The sequence below is a fragment of the Vombatus ursinus genome, unplaced genomic scaffold (genome assembly GCF_900497805.2).
Source record: "Vombatus ursinus unplaced genomic scaffold, bare-nosed wombat genome assembly UNPS02014867.1, whole genome shotgun sequence".
Taxonomy (NCBI): Eukaryota; Metazoa; Chordata; class Mammalia; order Diprotodontia; family Vombatidae; genus Vombatus; species Vombatus ursinus.
Window position 1 is genome coordinate 2,697,096 of NW_020954645.1, and position 18,026 is coordinate 2,715,121.

General features: G+C 40.9%; 1 protein-coding gene across 1 annotated transcript in view; it reads left to right on the forward strand.

The window, feature by feature from the left end:
• Positions 1-13,439, forward strand: part of LOC114028004 (cathelicidin-3-like) — a 60,170-nt gene extending 46,731 nt beyond the window's left edge. The window contains exons 4-9 of the mRNA XM_027842165.1: positions 3,399-3,540; positions 6,061-6,309; positions 7,749-7,844; positions 11,288-11,368; positions 12,966-13,054; positions 13,232-13,439. Coding sequence (XP_027697966.1) covers positions 6,124-6,309; positions 7,749-7,844; positions 11,288-11,368; positions 12,966-13,054; positions 13,232-13,439 — 660 coding nt within the window. The 5' untranslated portion in view covers positions 3,399-3,540; positions 6,061-6,123. The remainder of the gene's footprint in view (positions 1-3,398; positions 3,541-6,060; positions 6,310-7,748; positions 7,845-11,287; positions 11,369-12,965; positions 13,055-13,231) is intronic.
• Positions 13,440-18,026: the final 4,587 nt, after the last annotated feature.

Here is an 18,026-nt window from a genome sequence, read left to right on the forward strand (position 1 = left end):
GGGGGGGGGGGGGGAGTTGACCATCGCCTGAGAGAATGGATAAACCAATTATGGTATATAGATATAATGGAATATGCTAAGTAAGATGAATACAACAGAGACACATGGGAAGAATTATATGAACTGATATAGAACGAAGCAAGTAGAACCAGGAAAACAATACGTGCAATGACTACAACAACATACATGGAAAGAATAACAATGATAAAATAATTGAAACTGGATGCAATGCAATTATAATGACCAAGCTTGTCCCCAAAGAAGAAATATGATAAGACCCTATCCCTGCTATTTTTTTTTCCAGACTTGGAGTTTATATATGTGGAACATTGCATAAAACATCAGAATTTTGATATCTTGCTTAGTTTTGATGCATGCTGCCCTCACCCCCACCTTATAATTTCTTTATTATAAGTAATGACTCTCTGGGTGGGATTCAATGGGAATTATAGGTTATATAGAAACATTCTATCAGTAGAATGTATATTAAATAGTAATAATAATAATAATCATAATGCTGAGGTTGTGAACCTGGGAGATTGGAAAGATGTGGGTGACTTCAACAGAAACAGGGAGGTTTCGAAGGAGGATGGGTTTGAGAAAAGATGATTTTATTTAACCAAGCGAATAAGTCGCTGAACCACTCTGGGTATCATTTTCCTTATGTGTAGAATGAGAAGACTGGACTTGCTGATTTCTGAGGTCTCTTCCATCTCTAAATCTATGATCCTCTCTTATGATCCTAAGTCACTTAAATTCTCTGAGGTTCAATTTCCTCATCTGCAAAATGGAGATCGTGTTACCAGTTGTACCTACCCGGCAGGGTTGCTATGAGGACTAAATAAGACATAAGTATCCACTAACCTCCCAGAACTACTGTAAAGAAAGTGCTGTGTTACCCTTAGAGTACTATTAAAATGTGAATAATTTTTCTCATCCCATCAGTTAACAAATGTTTAGGGGTTGACTACTAAGAAGTCATATCTTAGTGAATCCCATTTAGGACTTTGCAAAGGTGGTCTAGAGGTTTGTGTTGTTGCATTAAACAATAAATAACTGCCAATTACGTTACAAATATATTTTCCCTCTGTGACAACAAGTATGTGCATATTTGAAACATTACAGGTTTGTTTCTTCAGCATTTCAAAACCTACATGAATGCAATAATTTCAGTGTTCTTGCAGCAATGACAGCAAACTCTGGCCACTCCTAATTAAGTGAAATGTGTTATCAAATTGTTTCCAAATTGCAATATATATAATTTTACTTTAGGTACATTTTTTATTTAACAAAGTAGGGAAGAAAAAGGTGGGAAAGGGAGGAAAAGTGAACAAAGAATATAGTAAAAAACAAAGATTCCCAGTGGATGATCAGATACATGTTCATGCCCTTATTTGTGTTTTGTATATCACATTAGAGTAGCTCCCTCATTCTCCTTTGTTACCCTATAATTATACTTCATCAGCTGTATAATCATGTGATCAAAACCATTATGACCATTTTCATTCTTGTAATGCAAATGTCAGGATACATGAAAACAAAGCTCACTGAATATTATATTATTATTGTTCGGTTGTTTCAGTTGTATCTGACTCTTCATGACCCCATTTGGGATTTCCTTGGCAAAGATACTGGAGTGGTTTGCCATTTCCTTCTCCAGATCATTTTGTAGATGAGGAAACTGAAGCAAATAGGGTTAAATGACTTGCCCAGAATCACACAGCTAGTACATGACTGAGGCCAGATTTGAATTCGGGAAGATGAGTCTTCCTAACTTCAAGCCCGGCACCACCTAGCTGCCCTATATGCATTATGAGTTATCTTAAAATCATCACGGACCATCACAAATGTTCTACAGAAACAAACCTTATATTGCCTCTCAGTGAAGTATGAGGGCTGTTTTCCACTTAGACTTATTCTCCACTTATGTTACTATTCTCCTTTCTGGCAGATCTTCAGATAATCTGGTTGTCAACACTGGCCAGTCATTGAGTAGAGTTTCAGTAGAAACATTCTGTGAGAGTGTCGCTGGTGTGGCCATGGCAGAAAAGAAGAAAGTAACTTTTGGAAAGATTATTTTATTACGAAGATTAGTTTATTTATAAAAATTGCTAAAAACTAAAGCAATATATGCAATTCAACTTTAGGCATATTTTTTATTTAACACAGTGATTGACATTAGCCAATAGGGATGGGAAAAGGCGGGGAAAGCAAGGAAAAGGGAACAAGCATTTGTATGGCATCTTCTATGTGCTAGGCACTGAGCTGAATGCTTTTACAGATGTGATCTCCTTTGATCTTCACAACAACTCAGTGAGGTAGGTACTATTATTATCCCCATTTTACAGTTGAGGAAACTGAGACAAACAAGGATTAAGCGAGCAAGTGCCCAGGGTCACATAACCGGGAAGTATCTGAGGCTGGATTTGAACTTAGGTTTTCCTGACTCCAGGCCCAGTGCTTTATCTACTGTGACCCCAGCTTCCTAGTAAAACTTTTAGTTAAATACCAAAATTTTAATTAAACAATAAATGGTAAATATTTTATAGCATAATAAACTGTTCATTTTCATCAATTAATTAGGTAACCATATCTTCCAGAGTTCAAATACATTGGCAATGTCAATGTTTATCTTCAGGCAAGTGCACTAATGTCTGTTTTTAAGAACAAAGTTGCTTGGAGAAAAACACATTTGCAATAATTGTATTGATACAATATTGTTATATTTTTAATGAGTATTGAATAAAAAATGATTTTTTAAAAATTATAGCAGCTCCAATGGATCTTTGGATAAGGACTGGAAGTGTAAAAAAAATGTTGAAATGTGATAATGAGGAATCTCAAAATATTCATTCAGATTCAGCATACTGCAATCAAGAAATTAGTAAAAAGTCATTCAATAGGTCACACTACTGAAATAAACAAAGATGTTCAAGATAACTCGAATTCTAATGAGTATGAAAAAAGGAGGTACAATGAAGAATACATTAAAATTTTTTTTAAAGTAACATTTTTTTCCAGGGTTATACCCTGGGATGGGCTATTTCAGTTGGTGTTTTCAAGGGGTTCTTTTGAAGGGACCTCCTCCTGCTGGGATCCAGATGGTCTTTACTCCTGGCTGAAGACTTGACATTCCATTGCCGAGGCTGCGGGGCTTTGGGGGGAAAATACGCTCTGTCATCCTGGAACTAAAATGAAATAAATTTTTAAAAAATCTAACAAAAAAGTGACATTTATGCTTTGCAATTAGATGGGATAACTGTATTTACAATGTGGCTATTTTAATTATACCTGTAAAAAATCTATACAATGATAGAGTAGAAGAAAATATGCTATTTTGTCATCAGTTAATACCACTGGGGAAGACATTCTTAATCTAATTAATTCATGCTTTGTAGGAAAACAAATCTTTTGGTCCTCTTATTGTGGAATTTGCACAGATGGAGCAAAATGGATGACTAGGAAATATTGGGAGCCTGTTCCATCAATAAAAAATGAATATGAATACAGCATGGACACACTGGAGCACGCACTAACAAGGTTAGACATCAAAAGCAGGCCACAACAACCTAAAAGCACATTATATGATACTGTAAAAAGAGCTAATTTTTTTCCAAAATCAAGGCCCACTAACTCTCGAATGCTTGCTATCTTATGCAGAAAGATGAACAAGAAGCAGTTTTCATTTAGTGGCTTTCTTATGGCAGTTATTACTTGTCCATTTGATTAAGAGAAGAGTTCATCGGCTTCTTCACTGACCTTTTCACCAGAGCAAACGTACAAATGATACGATGTGGCTAGTAAGATTAACATGTTTAGTGGACATCTTTTCAAAAATTAACAAACTCAACACATCATTACTGGGTGCAACTAAAAACATACTGACTGCTGAAGACAAGTATAAAGTATGATTAAGAAATTAAAATTGGGAACTGCAAAATTGAGAATAGGTCTGTCACATTCCATAATTTTTACTGACATTCCGTAATTTCTTATTAGAAAATGACCTATCTTTGGGTCTGGCTGTCAAAAAAGACATAGATAATCATCTGAAAATTTTAGAACTGACTTTCAATGAATTTGAAAGTTCCAATAAACTAAATTAGACTCATAAACTACTTGATATGCCTTTTATATTCTGGCTGATGAATTGACAAAAGATGAAAAAGAAAACTTAATTGACATAGCAATGGATTTTGGACATTCAAAAATGGCAGCCTTAAATATTCTTACTTAAATAAAAAATGAATGTCCATCAAGACAGCTTGTAAAATTCTCCACATTTTTTACCGTTTTCCACATATTTTGATGTTCTGACTTGTGAGTGAATTGAATGTAAGACTGCACAAAGTTGTCAGCCTCATGACTTTGTGTAACTCTGCCTCACTTAAATCCCATTCAAGACATCACCCTTTTGATGTCATTGGTCCTTTTCAAGAATGAAGAATGGGGGCAGCTAGGTGGTGCAGTGGATAGAGCACCGGCCCTGAAGTCAGGAGGACCTGAGTTCAAATCTGGCCCCAGACCAAACACTTGACACTTACAAGCTGTGTACCCTGGGCAAGTCACTTAACCCCAATTGCCTAAAAAAAAAAAAAGAATGAATGAATGAACAATTTACATGAGAAAGCATTTTCACTTTACTCTTGTTTGAAATCAAACTACAGAAATAAAATCTATGTGGAAACAGATTTAAAACTGGATTTGTCTGGAGTTGAGCCAAATAGTGCAAACCTCCTTTGTTTGAATAAAAAAGTCCAACATCAAGAGTAAGTTTATATGTCATTGCTATATTATGTTAAATATCTTCCAAGTTGTAACTTATTTAATTAAAAATGCTGGTTATGTTCAACAAATTTTTCACAATGATGAAATTCAACACAAAATCTTGCAAAGAATAGGAAGCATTTGAGATCTTGCTGGGTTGCCTCTTTTAAAAATCTTACAGAATGCCCCCCATAAGATATTCACAGTTATTGTATAATTAGAGATTTATAACTTTATATTTAAAGTTTTCATAAATATTGAAGAACAAAAGCTCACATTTTATAATTATAGTTGTATAATATAAATTTTAATTTGGAGCTTTAAGGGGCAGAAGTTATCATTGCAATTATTGTAAGCACTTAATGAATAAACCTAAAAGAATATTATGAGTAGTATACTAAATTACCCTGAAGGTTCACAACACATTTTTTGTTGTTTTTGAAAGGGGTTTGAAGAACAAAAAATATTAGGTACCATACTGTAGATGATTATCTCCATTTGACCAGGAAGCACGCCCAGAGAAAGGGAGTGAATGTCTGAGATCACAGAAATAGTTAGTGGCAAAACCAGGAAAAGAACCCACAGAGGTTTCCTGACTTCAAGTTCAATGCTTTTTCACCCTATGGTATGACCCCTACCCCTGCCCCCAATTATGTGGAGAAAGAAAAGTCAGTTTGTTGAACACCTTTGTGAGAAGCAAGGATATTAAAAATGACCCGGCAACAGCTAGGTGGCGCAGTGGCTAGAGCACTGGCCCTGAAGTCAGCAGGACCTGAGTTCAAATCCAACCTCAGACCAAACACTTGATGCCTACTAGCTGTGTGACCCCGGACAAGTCACTTAACCCTAATTGCCTAAAAGGAAAAAAAAAAAAGAGGAAAAAATTAAAATGATCCTCATGTTATATCAGTCCCTCTGAGGTGACATTCCACCAACTTGAATTCATACTTACAAGTTGGATCCCCAAAGAGGAGCTACCACTCCTGATTGTAGGATACCCTGTGGATCCTAAAACTATGGCAGAATTCTTTGTCTGGGGACTCTGCAGCACGGGATTATCTCCTCAGACTTCAAGTTTTTGCTCAGCTCCCAGCCAGGGAGGATAGATAAACTTTTCTGCCCCTTTCTCAACCTCTCAGCAGCCCCTGGGACTCCATCAAGGTGACAGGGCTTGAGCCATTAAGGTTTTTGCAAAAGGTACCTCCTTCCTCTTTGCCAAAGGATTAGGCAATGTGTTATGGAGAAAGAAAGCCACAGATTAAAACATCTTACCTGCCTCCCTTTGCCCTGCAGGGGCCTTAAAAGAACATCTTGGAGGGAAGGATAGGCCTGGACTCCCAGCCAAGGTGAGAAAAGATGGGGAGTCTAGGGAGAAGCTTTCTGGTGCTATGTGTGGCCATTACCATTGCAACACTTTCTGCTCAGCAAAGGGAGAGACTGAGTGACCAAGAAGCTATATCCCTGTTACTGGCTACCTACAACAGAGAGTCCAATGATGATTTCATCTATGGGCTCCTTCAAGCCAAATCTGTCTCTGACCAGGTGAGTCCCCTCCCCACTTGTCTCCATCTCCCTAAGCACAGAACTTTGGGTTATGGACTCCAAGTCAAAGGTGCATGCTTCCATGCAAACCTAAGGGAAGGTTTAAGGTCCATCCCAAGGGTTTAAGGTCTTTCTTAAGCCATGACAGAGCATCCTCTGGGTGTCTTTGAGGGAAGTTCAGTTGGAAGTAGTTCTGGTCATTGGAACAGCTGGTTTCCCACCAGGCCTGAGAACTTTAAGCAGAATAAGGTGGTTCTAGACTCTCCTAAAAAACTGTCCAGGGAGAAGCAAATCTTAAGCTGAGGTTGGGGTGTTTTAAGTTTTATTGATATTTTTGCTTTTATATTAATTTCCAAAAATATTTCCCTCATCCCGCTCCATCCAGTGAGCCTTGCCCGGTGATAAGGAAAAACCGTTAAGCAAAACCAATTGCTGGCAATCCTGTTTGCTAGTGTATGCAAAATTCTGTGCCCCTACCTCTGCAATGAAAGGAGAGAAACGCATTTCCTCCTCATTCCTTCTCCAAGGCCAAGATTGGCCATCACTATTATATAGTATTATGCTTCATTTCATGGTCATTTTCATTTAAAATTATTATAATTGTGTGTATTGTTCTCCTGATTCTTCTCATTTTATTCATCAAACAAATATCCTCATGTTTCTCTGAATTTCTTTGAGTTCTGTTTTGCAGGAGAATAGAAACATGATTTCACATAAGGTGACAGGACTGGGAATGGGGTGGGAAATCTATTTTTCAAAGGGAATGGTGGGTGGCTAGGTGCAATCTGTCCAAAAGAGAAAACAGGGCTTACTGTGCAAGGTAAAGAGCTCATTCTAGTCTGGGAAAACAAGACAGTCTTATAAATGCTGGGGGAGGGGAGGGTGTTCTTGGACTACCACTGCCCATAGGGGCAGTTCCTACCCAGAAGCAGAGTAAATGGCTGTCCACGTGTGATAGAAGAGCTCCCTGCCCCCAAATATTCCCCAGTGCCTCCCTGTGATATCTGCGATTTCCATCTGAAGCACTCTTCTTAGTGGAGGTGGGGTTTCCAGAAGGCTTCTGCTAAAACACACCTATGTCACAAAGCAGCTCAACTGTACCTGTTGCCCCATTTGGAGAGGAGGCATTGAGGGGTTTTCATCTTTTCTAGCAGGGGACTGTTAAAGGATGAATGGTTTTGAGGGAGGAGGGGAGAAGCCTGAACAGTAGGTGCAAGGTCACAAAAGAATTAAAACTGGGCTTCAAACCCAGGCCTTCATTCACCACACTACCTCCCAATAGGAGAACACTGGGGTCTGGAAGCTAGGGGAGGGCAAAAAGAGGGCAAAGGTCTGCATCCTAGGGGAGTTTTCAAAACCAGACTTTGTCTATGTCACATGGCCCAGGATCATCCTCACTCCTCTCACCCCTGCCCTTCCTTCAACTCTCTCCCTCCCAGGCTGAGAAACGGATCCTGAGTTTTACCATCCAGGAAACTAAGTGCCTTAAGTCAGAGAATCTGAACCCTGACCAGTGTGAATTCAAAGAAGGTGGGGTAAGTACTCCTTACTGAGCCTAGGATACCCCCAGTCTCCCCCCCCCCAAAAAAAAATTAGTGTCAACACCCAAGGATTCAGGAGCAAGTTTTAACCCAGCCTTGCAAATGGGCTGCTAACCTCAAGCCCAGTTGTCCATCTAGGCTTGAGCAGATATCAAGGTAATTTACTAATCCTTCTACTTTGGGAAGGAAAGGGAATGGTTTCAGGCAGTCAGGCTGGTAACAATTGCGCTGAACAAAGATGGAATCTGATACATACTGCTTTTTCACATCTTGTTTTCTAAAATGAGTTGACTTTTTTTTCATCCAAAGACAAGGTTTATTAGAACATCTGTCACATTGGAAAGACTCTTAAGGAGACTGAACATTAGTAAGCTATTGGCTAGATTTTAAGAATCTAAGCAAATGAGTTGATTTTGAAGGGAACATAGCAAAGGAAAGCTCTATCTCACTTTCCATCTCAGGGTTCTAGCTCCTATAGCTTCAGAAAGAACTCATTAAAATGTAATCTGACTGATGAGAATGCCAGGACCCAGAGCCGGAGGGAAGTCTAGTATCTAGACCCTGGTTATCCTGTATTATATGGTAAAAAAACCCAGCACTCTATGACAACAGTAGCAATAATTCACAATCATTTAGCAATTTTTTCTTTTACAAGCCTGTGAGGAAGGTGGTGCAAAATTTCCATTAAAATTTTTTTCCCTTTTTATAGATGAGGAAACTAAGGATCACAGAGGAGAAATAACTTACTCAAAGTCACATAACTAATAAATATCATGGATAGAGTGTGAACGCTGCAGGGTTTTCTGACTCCAAGACCAAGTCTCCCTTCACTGTCCTGCCGTACCCAGTTATAACACAAATGTGACATTTGTTTTGCTCAGTTCATTGTAGAGGGAGAAAGCAGTCACACGAGTTAAAATCTAGTCAAGAGGATTCGAATAACACAGAATAGAATAACTCAAATAACTCAGAATATAATAGCTAAATCACTTACCAGGGGGTACTCTGCTTCAATCAATAAACACAAAGTGCCTACTATGTGCCAGGTACTGTGCTAAGTGTTCTTTTCTAAGAGGCGAGGAAAAAAAACCAGTCCCTGCCCTGTATATAATTTAATGGGGGAGATAATATGCAAACAAATACATAGAAAGAAGGAAAGCACTGGATTTAAGAGGACATAGGGAAGGCTTCCTGTAGAAGGTGAGGTTTTAATTGGGACTTAAGGAAGCTGATCCCTTCTTGCCTGGACCACACTGGACTCTGAACCTTTCATTAGACCACTATATTCCTTCTGGCCATTGGAGGGCAATCAAAGCCTGAAAGCTATACTAAGAAGGGTTTGCTTTGGTTTGGGTTTTTATTATTTTTCATTATCTTCTGGGAGGTGTGTCCCCAGTGCCCATGATACCACTGTGTGAATTTACATCCACCAGACCTAAAACATGGAGAGGATGGGGAGTGAAAGGGAACAAATAGGGGGAATTTATAAATCTCCTCATTTATAATAAGGATAATACTAAGGAATGAGGAGACTACTGGAACTGCCACTATTATTCCCTGGAAATTTCCCTGGGCCCTGGGACACCTTTCCATTTCCAACTAGGTTCTCAGAACCTGGTCAGTATGCCAGTTAACTCTGATTCCATTTCAGGAGGCTCTGGGGCTCTTGCATTAGAGAAAGCAGCATGTGGCAATGGAAAGAACCCAGAATTGGGAGCCTGAGGCTCTAGGCTTGACTCTTGCCTCTGTCTCTTCCTATTTGTATGACTGTGGCCAAGCCACTTAGCCATTTGGGGCCTCTTCTGTTTCTCTATCTCTATAAAATGAGGAGAGAGGAGGAGAGTAATAGAAGACTAGCAATAGAGAGGACCTTAGAGGTTATCTAACCCAACTCTCCTATTGTACATATGGGAAAACTAAGGCCCAGAGAGAGGAAGTCACTTGGCTAAGGTTACAGAAGAAGGTAAGGGCATGAACTCTAAGGTCCTTTCCCATCTCTGAATTCCTTTTGACCCAACCAAGGGTCCTTGAACAGGTCACTCTTGGTTCTTCACCTATAAAATAAGATACTAATATTGTACTACCTATGTTCAAGAGTTGTGATGCTTTAAGGTTTACAAGGTATTATAAAATATTACATCATTGGGGCAGCTAGATGGTGCAGTGGATAGAGCACTGGCCCTGTCTTCAGGATGACCTGAGTTCAAATCTGGCCTCAGACACTTGACACTTACTAGCTGTGTGACTCTGGGCAAGTCACTTCACCCCATTGCCTCGCCAAAAAAAAAAGAAAAAATATATCACAACGTTGTATCCTCACAGTAACCCTAGAAGGTAAGTGCTATTACCATCCTCATTTTGCAGATGAAACCTGAGGCTAAATGGCTAAGTGACTTGCCTAGCATCACATAGCTCATTAGTGTCTGAGGTTAGATTTGAATTCAGATCTTCTTGACCCAGGTTCAACACTCTAGCTGCTGGGTCACCTAGCTCTACCCAGCTGCCTCTTGGATGCTAAGGACTTAAAGGGATACCAAAAGCCTCAGTTTAGTTTCGGGCTATTAAAGATTAAGGGGTTTCAGGGATTAAAGTTACTAAAGTTTAAAGCTGCACTAAGAATTTTGCGATGCTCTATAGAATGTCAGTGAAGGTTTTGATAGTGATGGTCATTTTGCTCAGTTGCTCATGTATTATATTTATTATTATTATACATCTATACTTGCAAACACAGGGAACAGCAGGGTGATGACTGGTGACCTGTCAATGCCCCAACCCTGGTGAGCAGCATCCTGTCTCCACCTACCAGGTAGCCCAGCTCCCTCAAATGCCTTGGGGAGATGTACCTATGCCTGAGAGTCAAGAGTCTTTCAAGATGGACTCATGAAACCCTTGGTTGTTCTTTTTCTTTTTTAAAAATATGTATTGATCTCTCTTGTCTTTACATCCCCTTTGTTTCCCAAAATATCCCTTCCCAATCTTCCACCTAGAGAACAACCCTTTATAAGATAGAGGGGGGAAAATGGAGTTTTTCCAGAGTTCAACCAAAACTAAACCAGCTCAATTGAGCATGACAGTTTATACCTCATTCCAGGTCCTTAGTTCTCCATGTCTTCAAAGAAGGGAGGGAAGTACATTCATGTAGTGTGGACCAAATTTGGGCATCATAAATACTCAGTGTTCACTTTCTGCTTCCATTGTTGTAGTCATGATGTACATCTTTTCTCTTTTCCTGCTTACTTCCCTTGGAATAAGTTCCTCTAAGTCTTCCTAGGTTTCAAATCTGAGAAAATTCTATAACCCAAGCAGCCATTTGGCCTAAGGAAATGCCCCACCAGGCCAGATGGGAAAAGTCAGGAGAGTCTGACTCCTAAGGGAGTCCTAAGGGAACAGAACCACTAATGCCTCAATTATTACCTTTTTGTTCTTTGTCCTTGTAGCTGGTGAGAGACTGCTCAGGAGAAATTTCCTCTGAGCAACGTCCCCCGGTGGTTCTAGTCTCTTGTGACCTGTCTGCACAGGTAAGTCTTTACAACTGGATGCTTTGGATAGAAAGGAAGAGTGTGGTCCTGACCTTGACCTTTCCACCTTGCCCCTTTTCCCAAGGAACTTTTTTCCCCTGAGGTCAGGAAGGAGTCTGGGGGAAGAGTGTGCAGCTCTAACTTCCCAGGATATGTTCCCATTACTCCCTGAAATCCTACCATGCCCAAAAGGGAGCAAGTTTCTCTTGCTTGGCCCCAGGGGTCAGAAACAATGGGTTGAAGATTCCAAGAATCAACCTAACAGGCGCCAGGAAAAGTGAGGGGGGCAAAGTCAGGTAGCCCACAAAATCAGAAGAGGCTGCTTCAGGAAGCAGTGAGCTCCCCATCATTGGAGCTGTAGGGGTCTTCTTTGGGCCCTTCCAACACTGGGTTTCTGTCTAATGAATTTTCACTACAGCAAAAAAAAAAAAAAAAGGGGTGGGTGGAATAATCTGCCAATGGTGAGCAGAAGACAACAGATACTATTAATTGTTTGCCTGTCCTGCCAGCCCTTAATTAAGGCAGGCCTTTCCCCTCAAGAGAAGTTGAGACCAAAAAAGACAGGTAAGTCAACAAAAAGCCCCACCCTCTAACTCATCCTCCCTTTTATTGCTCTGGGAATTCCCATCTATTGTCATGTGATCAGGTCCCTTTCTGGGGAGGAAAGAAAGCCATCTTGGACCTTCTTGACATATAATAGGTGCTGAAATTCATTGTTCAGTTGAAGTTACTGAAGGCTTCTACTCATCCTTAAGTGACCATAGGGCTTCTTCCTGACAACTGGAGCCTCTCTCCTCCCCTCTTCTTCATGTTCTGCCTCAGGTCTTGGCTATGGGCTGCCATGCTGAGATTTCATTTGAAGGACTTGGAGACATACCCAATCTACTCTTTCTGGGTTATTTTCTTTTCTTTTTTTTTTTGGCAATTAGGGTTAAGTGACTTGCCCAGGGTCACACAGGTAGTAAGTGTCAAGTGTTTGGTCTGAGGCCAAATTTGAACTCAGGTCCTCCTGACTCCAGGGCTGGTGCTTTATCCACTGTGCCACCTAGCTGCCCTTTTCTGGGTCATTTTCACTACTTCCTTGGACCCCTCCCTTGAGACCAAGCCCCACATTCTCACTCCTTCCCCTAGCCCTATCATTCATTCAACAAGCATTTCAAAGCATATTAAAACCCTACTCTCAGAAAAGAGTCTGTGATCAGTCTGGACCAGTCTTCAATCTGCTCACTGTAGCTTTTGGTTTCCTTTCCTTGTCATTGGCATTGCTAACCTGAGCTCCTGATGGAGAGTGAAGAATGTGCCCCCTGAAAGGATCCTAAGACCTCTAAGAGCAGGAGGGATTTTTAAGGGGGGGTATTTTGGGGGAAAGTCTTCCCGAAATTATACCTTCTCAGTCTAGGCAACTTATTTGTTCTGCCTATGAGTAAGGAGAGCCCTGGACATTCAGGATAGCAGGCCTAGCCCAAGCCACACACTGACACTCCTCATGAATTCCAGCAGGGTCTCCAAGACATCCTAATAGTCCTACACACCTGTAGGGAGGTCTTCTGCCTTCATGAAGACATAACCACTGTTTGTGTACTTCTTTCTCCCACAGGAGCCTCAAGCCCAGGGAGTGTCAGATGCTGATCCATCACCAGTCCATGGCCGTCGTGGCGGAAGAGGAAGGCGAGGAAGGGGAGGAAGGCGAGGAAGAGGAGGAAGGCGAGGAAGAGGAGGAAGGAGAGGAAGGGGAGGAAGGCGAGGAAGGGGAGGAAGGCGAGGAAGGAGAGGAAGACGTGATTTAGAGAGGGAACCATCAGATATCTTTCCAGAAAAACAAAGGGGGCCTCCTTTTGAAGATCCTTTTAGACCCTTCCCCAGGCCTCGACCTGGACCCTTCCCTGGGCCCTTCCCCAGGCCTCGACCCGGACCCTTCCCTGGGCCCTTCCCCAGGCCTCGACCTGGACCCTTCCCTGGGCCCTTCCCCAGGCCTCGACCCGGACCCTTCCCTGGGCCCTTCCCTGGCCCTCCGCTTGACCCCAATCAGCCTGGCCCCAATCTACCTGACTATGACCTTGACTTCCCTTGACCCCAGCCTGGGCCTGATTTCCCTGGGCCTGCTTTTAGCCTAAGCTCATCTTTGGCTAAGCTCTCACTTTAGATTCCTTTCTCATGCCCAGAATTCTTTCCTTAGCCCAGGCTCACTAAACCCAATTCTTCAATGAGTTCCAAGATTTGAACCCACAGATCCAGTAAGAGCAGAAAATGTACAAATAGGGACCAAATGAAGATGTCCAAGAATCCAAAGAAGAGACTAGACTGTGGACTGTCAAAGGGCAGGGACTGTTAGACCTTCAATGCAGCATTCCAAACAGACAACAATCAAATAAAGGCTTTGTGATAGCAATAATCATTCCAACAACCTCTTACCTTCTGGTCTTCTTGTCTCCTATTTCCTCCTGATTCCAATCTATCCTGACTGTACAGACAAATCAATTTTCCTAAAGTGACACAGGAAGGAAAGGAGGGAGGGAGAGAGGGAAGGAATAAGTATTTATATCATACTACTGTGCTAAGCACTTTACAAATATTAGCTCATTTGATCCGTACAACAGCCCTAGGAGGTAGGTGCTGTTATTATCCCCATTTTACAACTGAGGAAACTGAAGCAAACAGAGGTTAAGTAACTTGTCTGGGGTTATATGGCTAGTTAAGTGTCTGAGACTGGATTTAAACTCAAGCTTCCTGACTGCTACACCAAAGAAGAAATGGGATTGGACTTGAAATCAAAAGATCTGGATTCTAATTCTAACTCTGCCCTTGTGTAATCTTAGGCAAGTCAATTAACCTTTGAGGGCCTTAGTTTTCTAAAGCCTAAGTTAAAAAACAAAACAAAACAGAAAGTTTATCTCTAAATTCTCTTCCAGATGTAAAACCTAGAAACACACAGATCTGATCCTATCCCTCCCCTGCTCAAACATCTCTATTGACTAGGCTATGTAAAAATGCAAAGCCTTCATCCTGGATTGAAGACCCTCTTCACTTTACCTCTCATTATACTCTTCCATGTTTATATATATATTATCTCCCTGAATGGAATGTAAGCTCCTTGAGGGCAGAGACTATTTAATGTTTTGTCTTGCTCTCCCTAATACCTAGTGTAGTACCTGGCATGCAGTAGACACTTAAAAGGAGGATGGAGGATGGATGGGAGAGTCAGGAAGGCCAGTTCGAAGGTTATTCCAGTAGTCCTGGCTAGAACACATGACTTCAGAGAAAGAAATAGGTATGAGAGATGCAAGCAACAAGAGGTGGCAACTGACTGGATATCTAGGAGAAGGCAGAGGAAGAAGTTGAGGGTGACTAGAAGGAGGGTGATACTCTTAACAGAAATAGGGAAACTTAGAAGAGGGGTACATTTGGAGAAAAAGTGTATTCTATTTTGGACATGTGGAGTTTGAGATGCTTAGAGTTCAAAATGCGCAATAAGTAGTTGGTGATGCTCTCCTGGCTTCTCAGGAGAAGGACTAAAGGTAAATAGTTACATCTGGGAGGCATCTGCAAAGATGATAATTAAACCCAAAGGAGCTGATGAGTGAGAGAAAAGAGAAGAGAGCCCGAGACATAGCCTTGGTGGACATCCATAGTTAGAGGGCAGGATATATGATGATCCAGCTAAGACAGAGCAGTTAGGTAGGTAGGAGGAAAACCCAGAGAGAGGCATGTCATGAAAATAAAGAAAGGAGAAAGTATTCAAGAGGAGGGTTGTCACAATGTCAAATTCTACAAAGAAATCAAGAAGGAGGAGAATTGAGAAAAGAATACTAGGGAAGCAGTGTGCTGAATTGGAAAGAACGATGACTCTGTATACCTTGACCAAGTCACTTAACTGCCCAGGACCTTGGTTTTCCCATAGGTCAAATAATGGAGTTGGACTAGGGGGTCTCTAAGGTCTTCCAGCCTTAGATCTATGACCCTGTGGTCATTGGTCATCTGATACATAGGGAATTGATAGAAATATTTAAGACCAGGAATCATTCCCCAGTACATTAAGTAATCAAAGTATATGAAGAAACAGCTCTCAAAAGAAGAATACAACTATTAATGGACATACAAAAGATTGCTTGTCTGAGGCTGGATTTGAACTCAGGTCTTCCTGACTCCAGGGCCAGAACTCCACCTAGCTGCCCCTTTTCTTTCTTTCTTTCTTTCTTTCTTTCTTTCTTTCTTTCTTTCTTTCCCATGTTTGCTAACTCTCATTTCCTCTACTCTACATAAAAAAGGAAAAGCATAATTCTTCTAACATATAAACATCTTCAAGCAAAATAAATACACACATCTGTCATGTCCAAAAATGTATCTCATTCTGCATCTTGTGTCTATCCTCTCCACTCTCCTAGGTCAGGGAGTGCACAATGTGCTTCATTTTTATCTTCTAGAGTTATGGTAGGTCACTACATTGATCAAAGTTATTAAGTTTTTCAAAGTTCTTTTTTTCTTTAAAATGTTCTTATATAAATTGTTCTCTTAGTTTCACCCTCTTCATTATGCGTTAGTTCATATAAGTCTGCCCAGGTTTCTCTGAAACTACTCTTTCCATTATTTCTTATGGTGTAAGAATATTCCATTACATTCATATATCACAATGGTTGTAATGGAATGCTATGGTATATGTGCTATGGTACATGTATATGGTATGGTACAGTAAATATGACTTATATATAGAATCAGCCCCTTTCTGCTCACATACCGTAATCTGTTCAGCCATTCCCCAACTCATGAAATACCCTTTGTTTTTAGTTTTTAGTTCTTAGCTACAACAAAAAGATCTACTATAAATATTTTGGTATATTTGGCCCTTTTCCCTCTTTCTTTGATCTCCCTGGGGTATAATCCTAGAAGTGGTATCACTGGGTCAAGGGATTGTTGTTCAGTCATTTTTCAGTCGTGTCCAACACTTTGTGACCCCATTTGGGGTTTTCTTGGCAAAGATACTGTAGTGGTTTGCCATTTCCTTCACCAACTCATTTACTGATGAGGAACTGAGGCAAACATGGTTAAGGGGCTTGCCAAAGGTAACATTTGAACTCAAAAAGATGAGTCTTCCTAACTCCAGGATCAGCACTTTATCCATTGTGGCATCTAGCTGCCTGGGTCAAAGGATATGCACTGTTTAATGACTTTTGAGGCATAGTTCCAAATTGCCCTCCAGAATGAATGTCTGGACCACACCACAGCTCCACCTATAATACACTAACGTGCCTATCTTCCCACAGCCCCTCCAACATTTGTCAGAAAATTTCAAGCTCTCAAGATGTCCCTCCAAAAAAGAGATAAAATAACACCTCAGGGCAAACACAGAGCAGTGAAAATAAATAAGAGCAGGGGCAGAACAGTGGTCCTTCTGGGACAATGGGAGAAGATCTGAAGAAAAATACCAGGACCAGATTTCATCTCTGTGAAAAGTAAACACCACCAGGCTAGGGACCACTTAAACAAGTGGCAAGCCCTCGGATTAGCTGGGTTGCGAGAATGCCTCAACCCCAGCCACGGGAACTTCTGCCCCTGGGACTGTGAAGGGAGTTGGGCATCTGAGCCAGAGAAGATCAAGGAAACCTCTGCTGACAAGGAATGCCAGACCCAGCTGTGCTGTCAAGACTCAGTCCTGAGCACGAAGGAACCAGCACACGCTTGGTGAGTGCAGATGCAACGGGGCAGGGACGCCACTGGATGCGGGCATTTCCAGAAGGCTGGAGGTCGTGGTTTGTGTTCAAGGTCACAGGGGAAAACTGAAGGAGGATCTGAGGCCAGAGGCACCATCCCCTAACCCCCAGTACTAGAGGTGATTACAAAAACTAAACTATTATCACCCCCGCCAAAAAAAATACACAGGCAAAGGAGAAAGAATCCAACCATAGAGAGTTACTATGGGAATAAAGAAGACCACGGTTCGTCTTCAGAGGAGGATACTGAAGCAGAGAAACCCTCTTCTACCCCAAAGAGTGATATCAAAGAATTTACAGAAGAACTTAAAAAAGACTTTAAAAATCAAGCAAGAGAGATCGAGGAAAAAATTTTAAAATATAAGAACAATCCAAGAAAAACAAGATTATGAAAAGAAAGGCAACCAGTTAGAAAAGGAGATCCAGAAGCTTTTTTTTTTTTTAAATTTCTAAGCAATTGGGATTAAGTGACTTGCCCAGGGTGACAGCTAGTGTCAGGTGTTTGGTCTGAGGCCGGATTTGAACTCAGGTCCTCCTGACTTCAGGGCCTGTGCTCTATCCACTGTACCTCCCAGCTTCCCTGATCCAGGAGCTTAAGGAAGAAAATGACTCCTTGAAAATCAGAATTGGGCAAGGGGAAGTCAGTAAAGTTATAAGAGATCAAGAAATAATAAGACAAAATAGAAAGAATGAAAAAATAGAAGTGAAAGTATAACACCTCATAAGAAAAACAACTGATCTGGAGAATAAATCAAGAAGAGAAAACATAAGAATAATCTAACTACCTGATAGCTATGATCAAAAAAAGAATCTTGGTACAATAATACAAGAAATAATTAAAGAAAATTGTCCTGAAGCATTAGAACAAGAAGGGAAAGTAGAAATAGAAAAAAATCCATCAAACACCACCTGAAAAAGATCCTTCGGGGAAAACCCACAGGAATATTATAGTC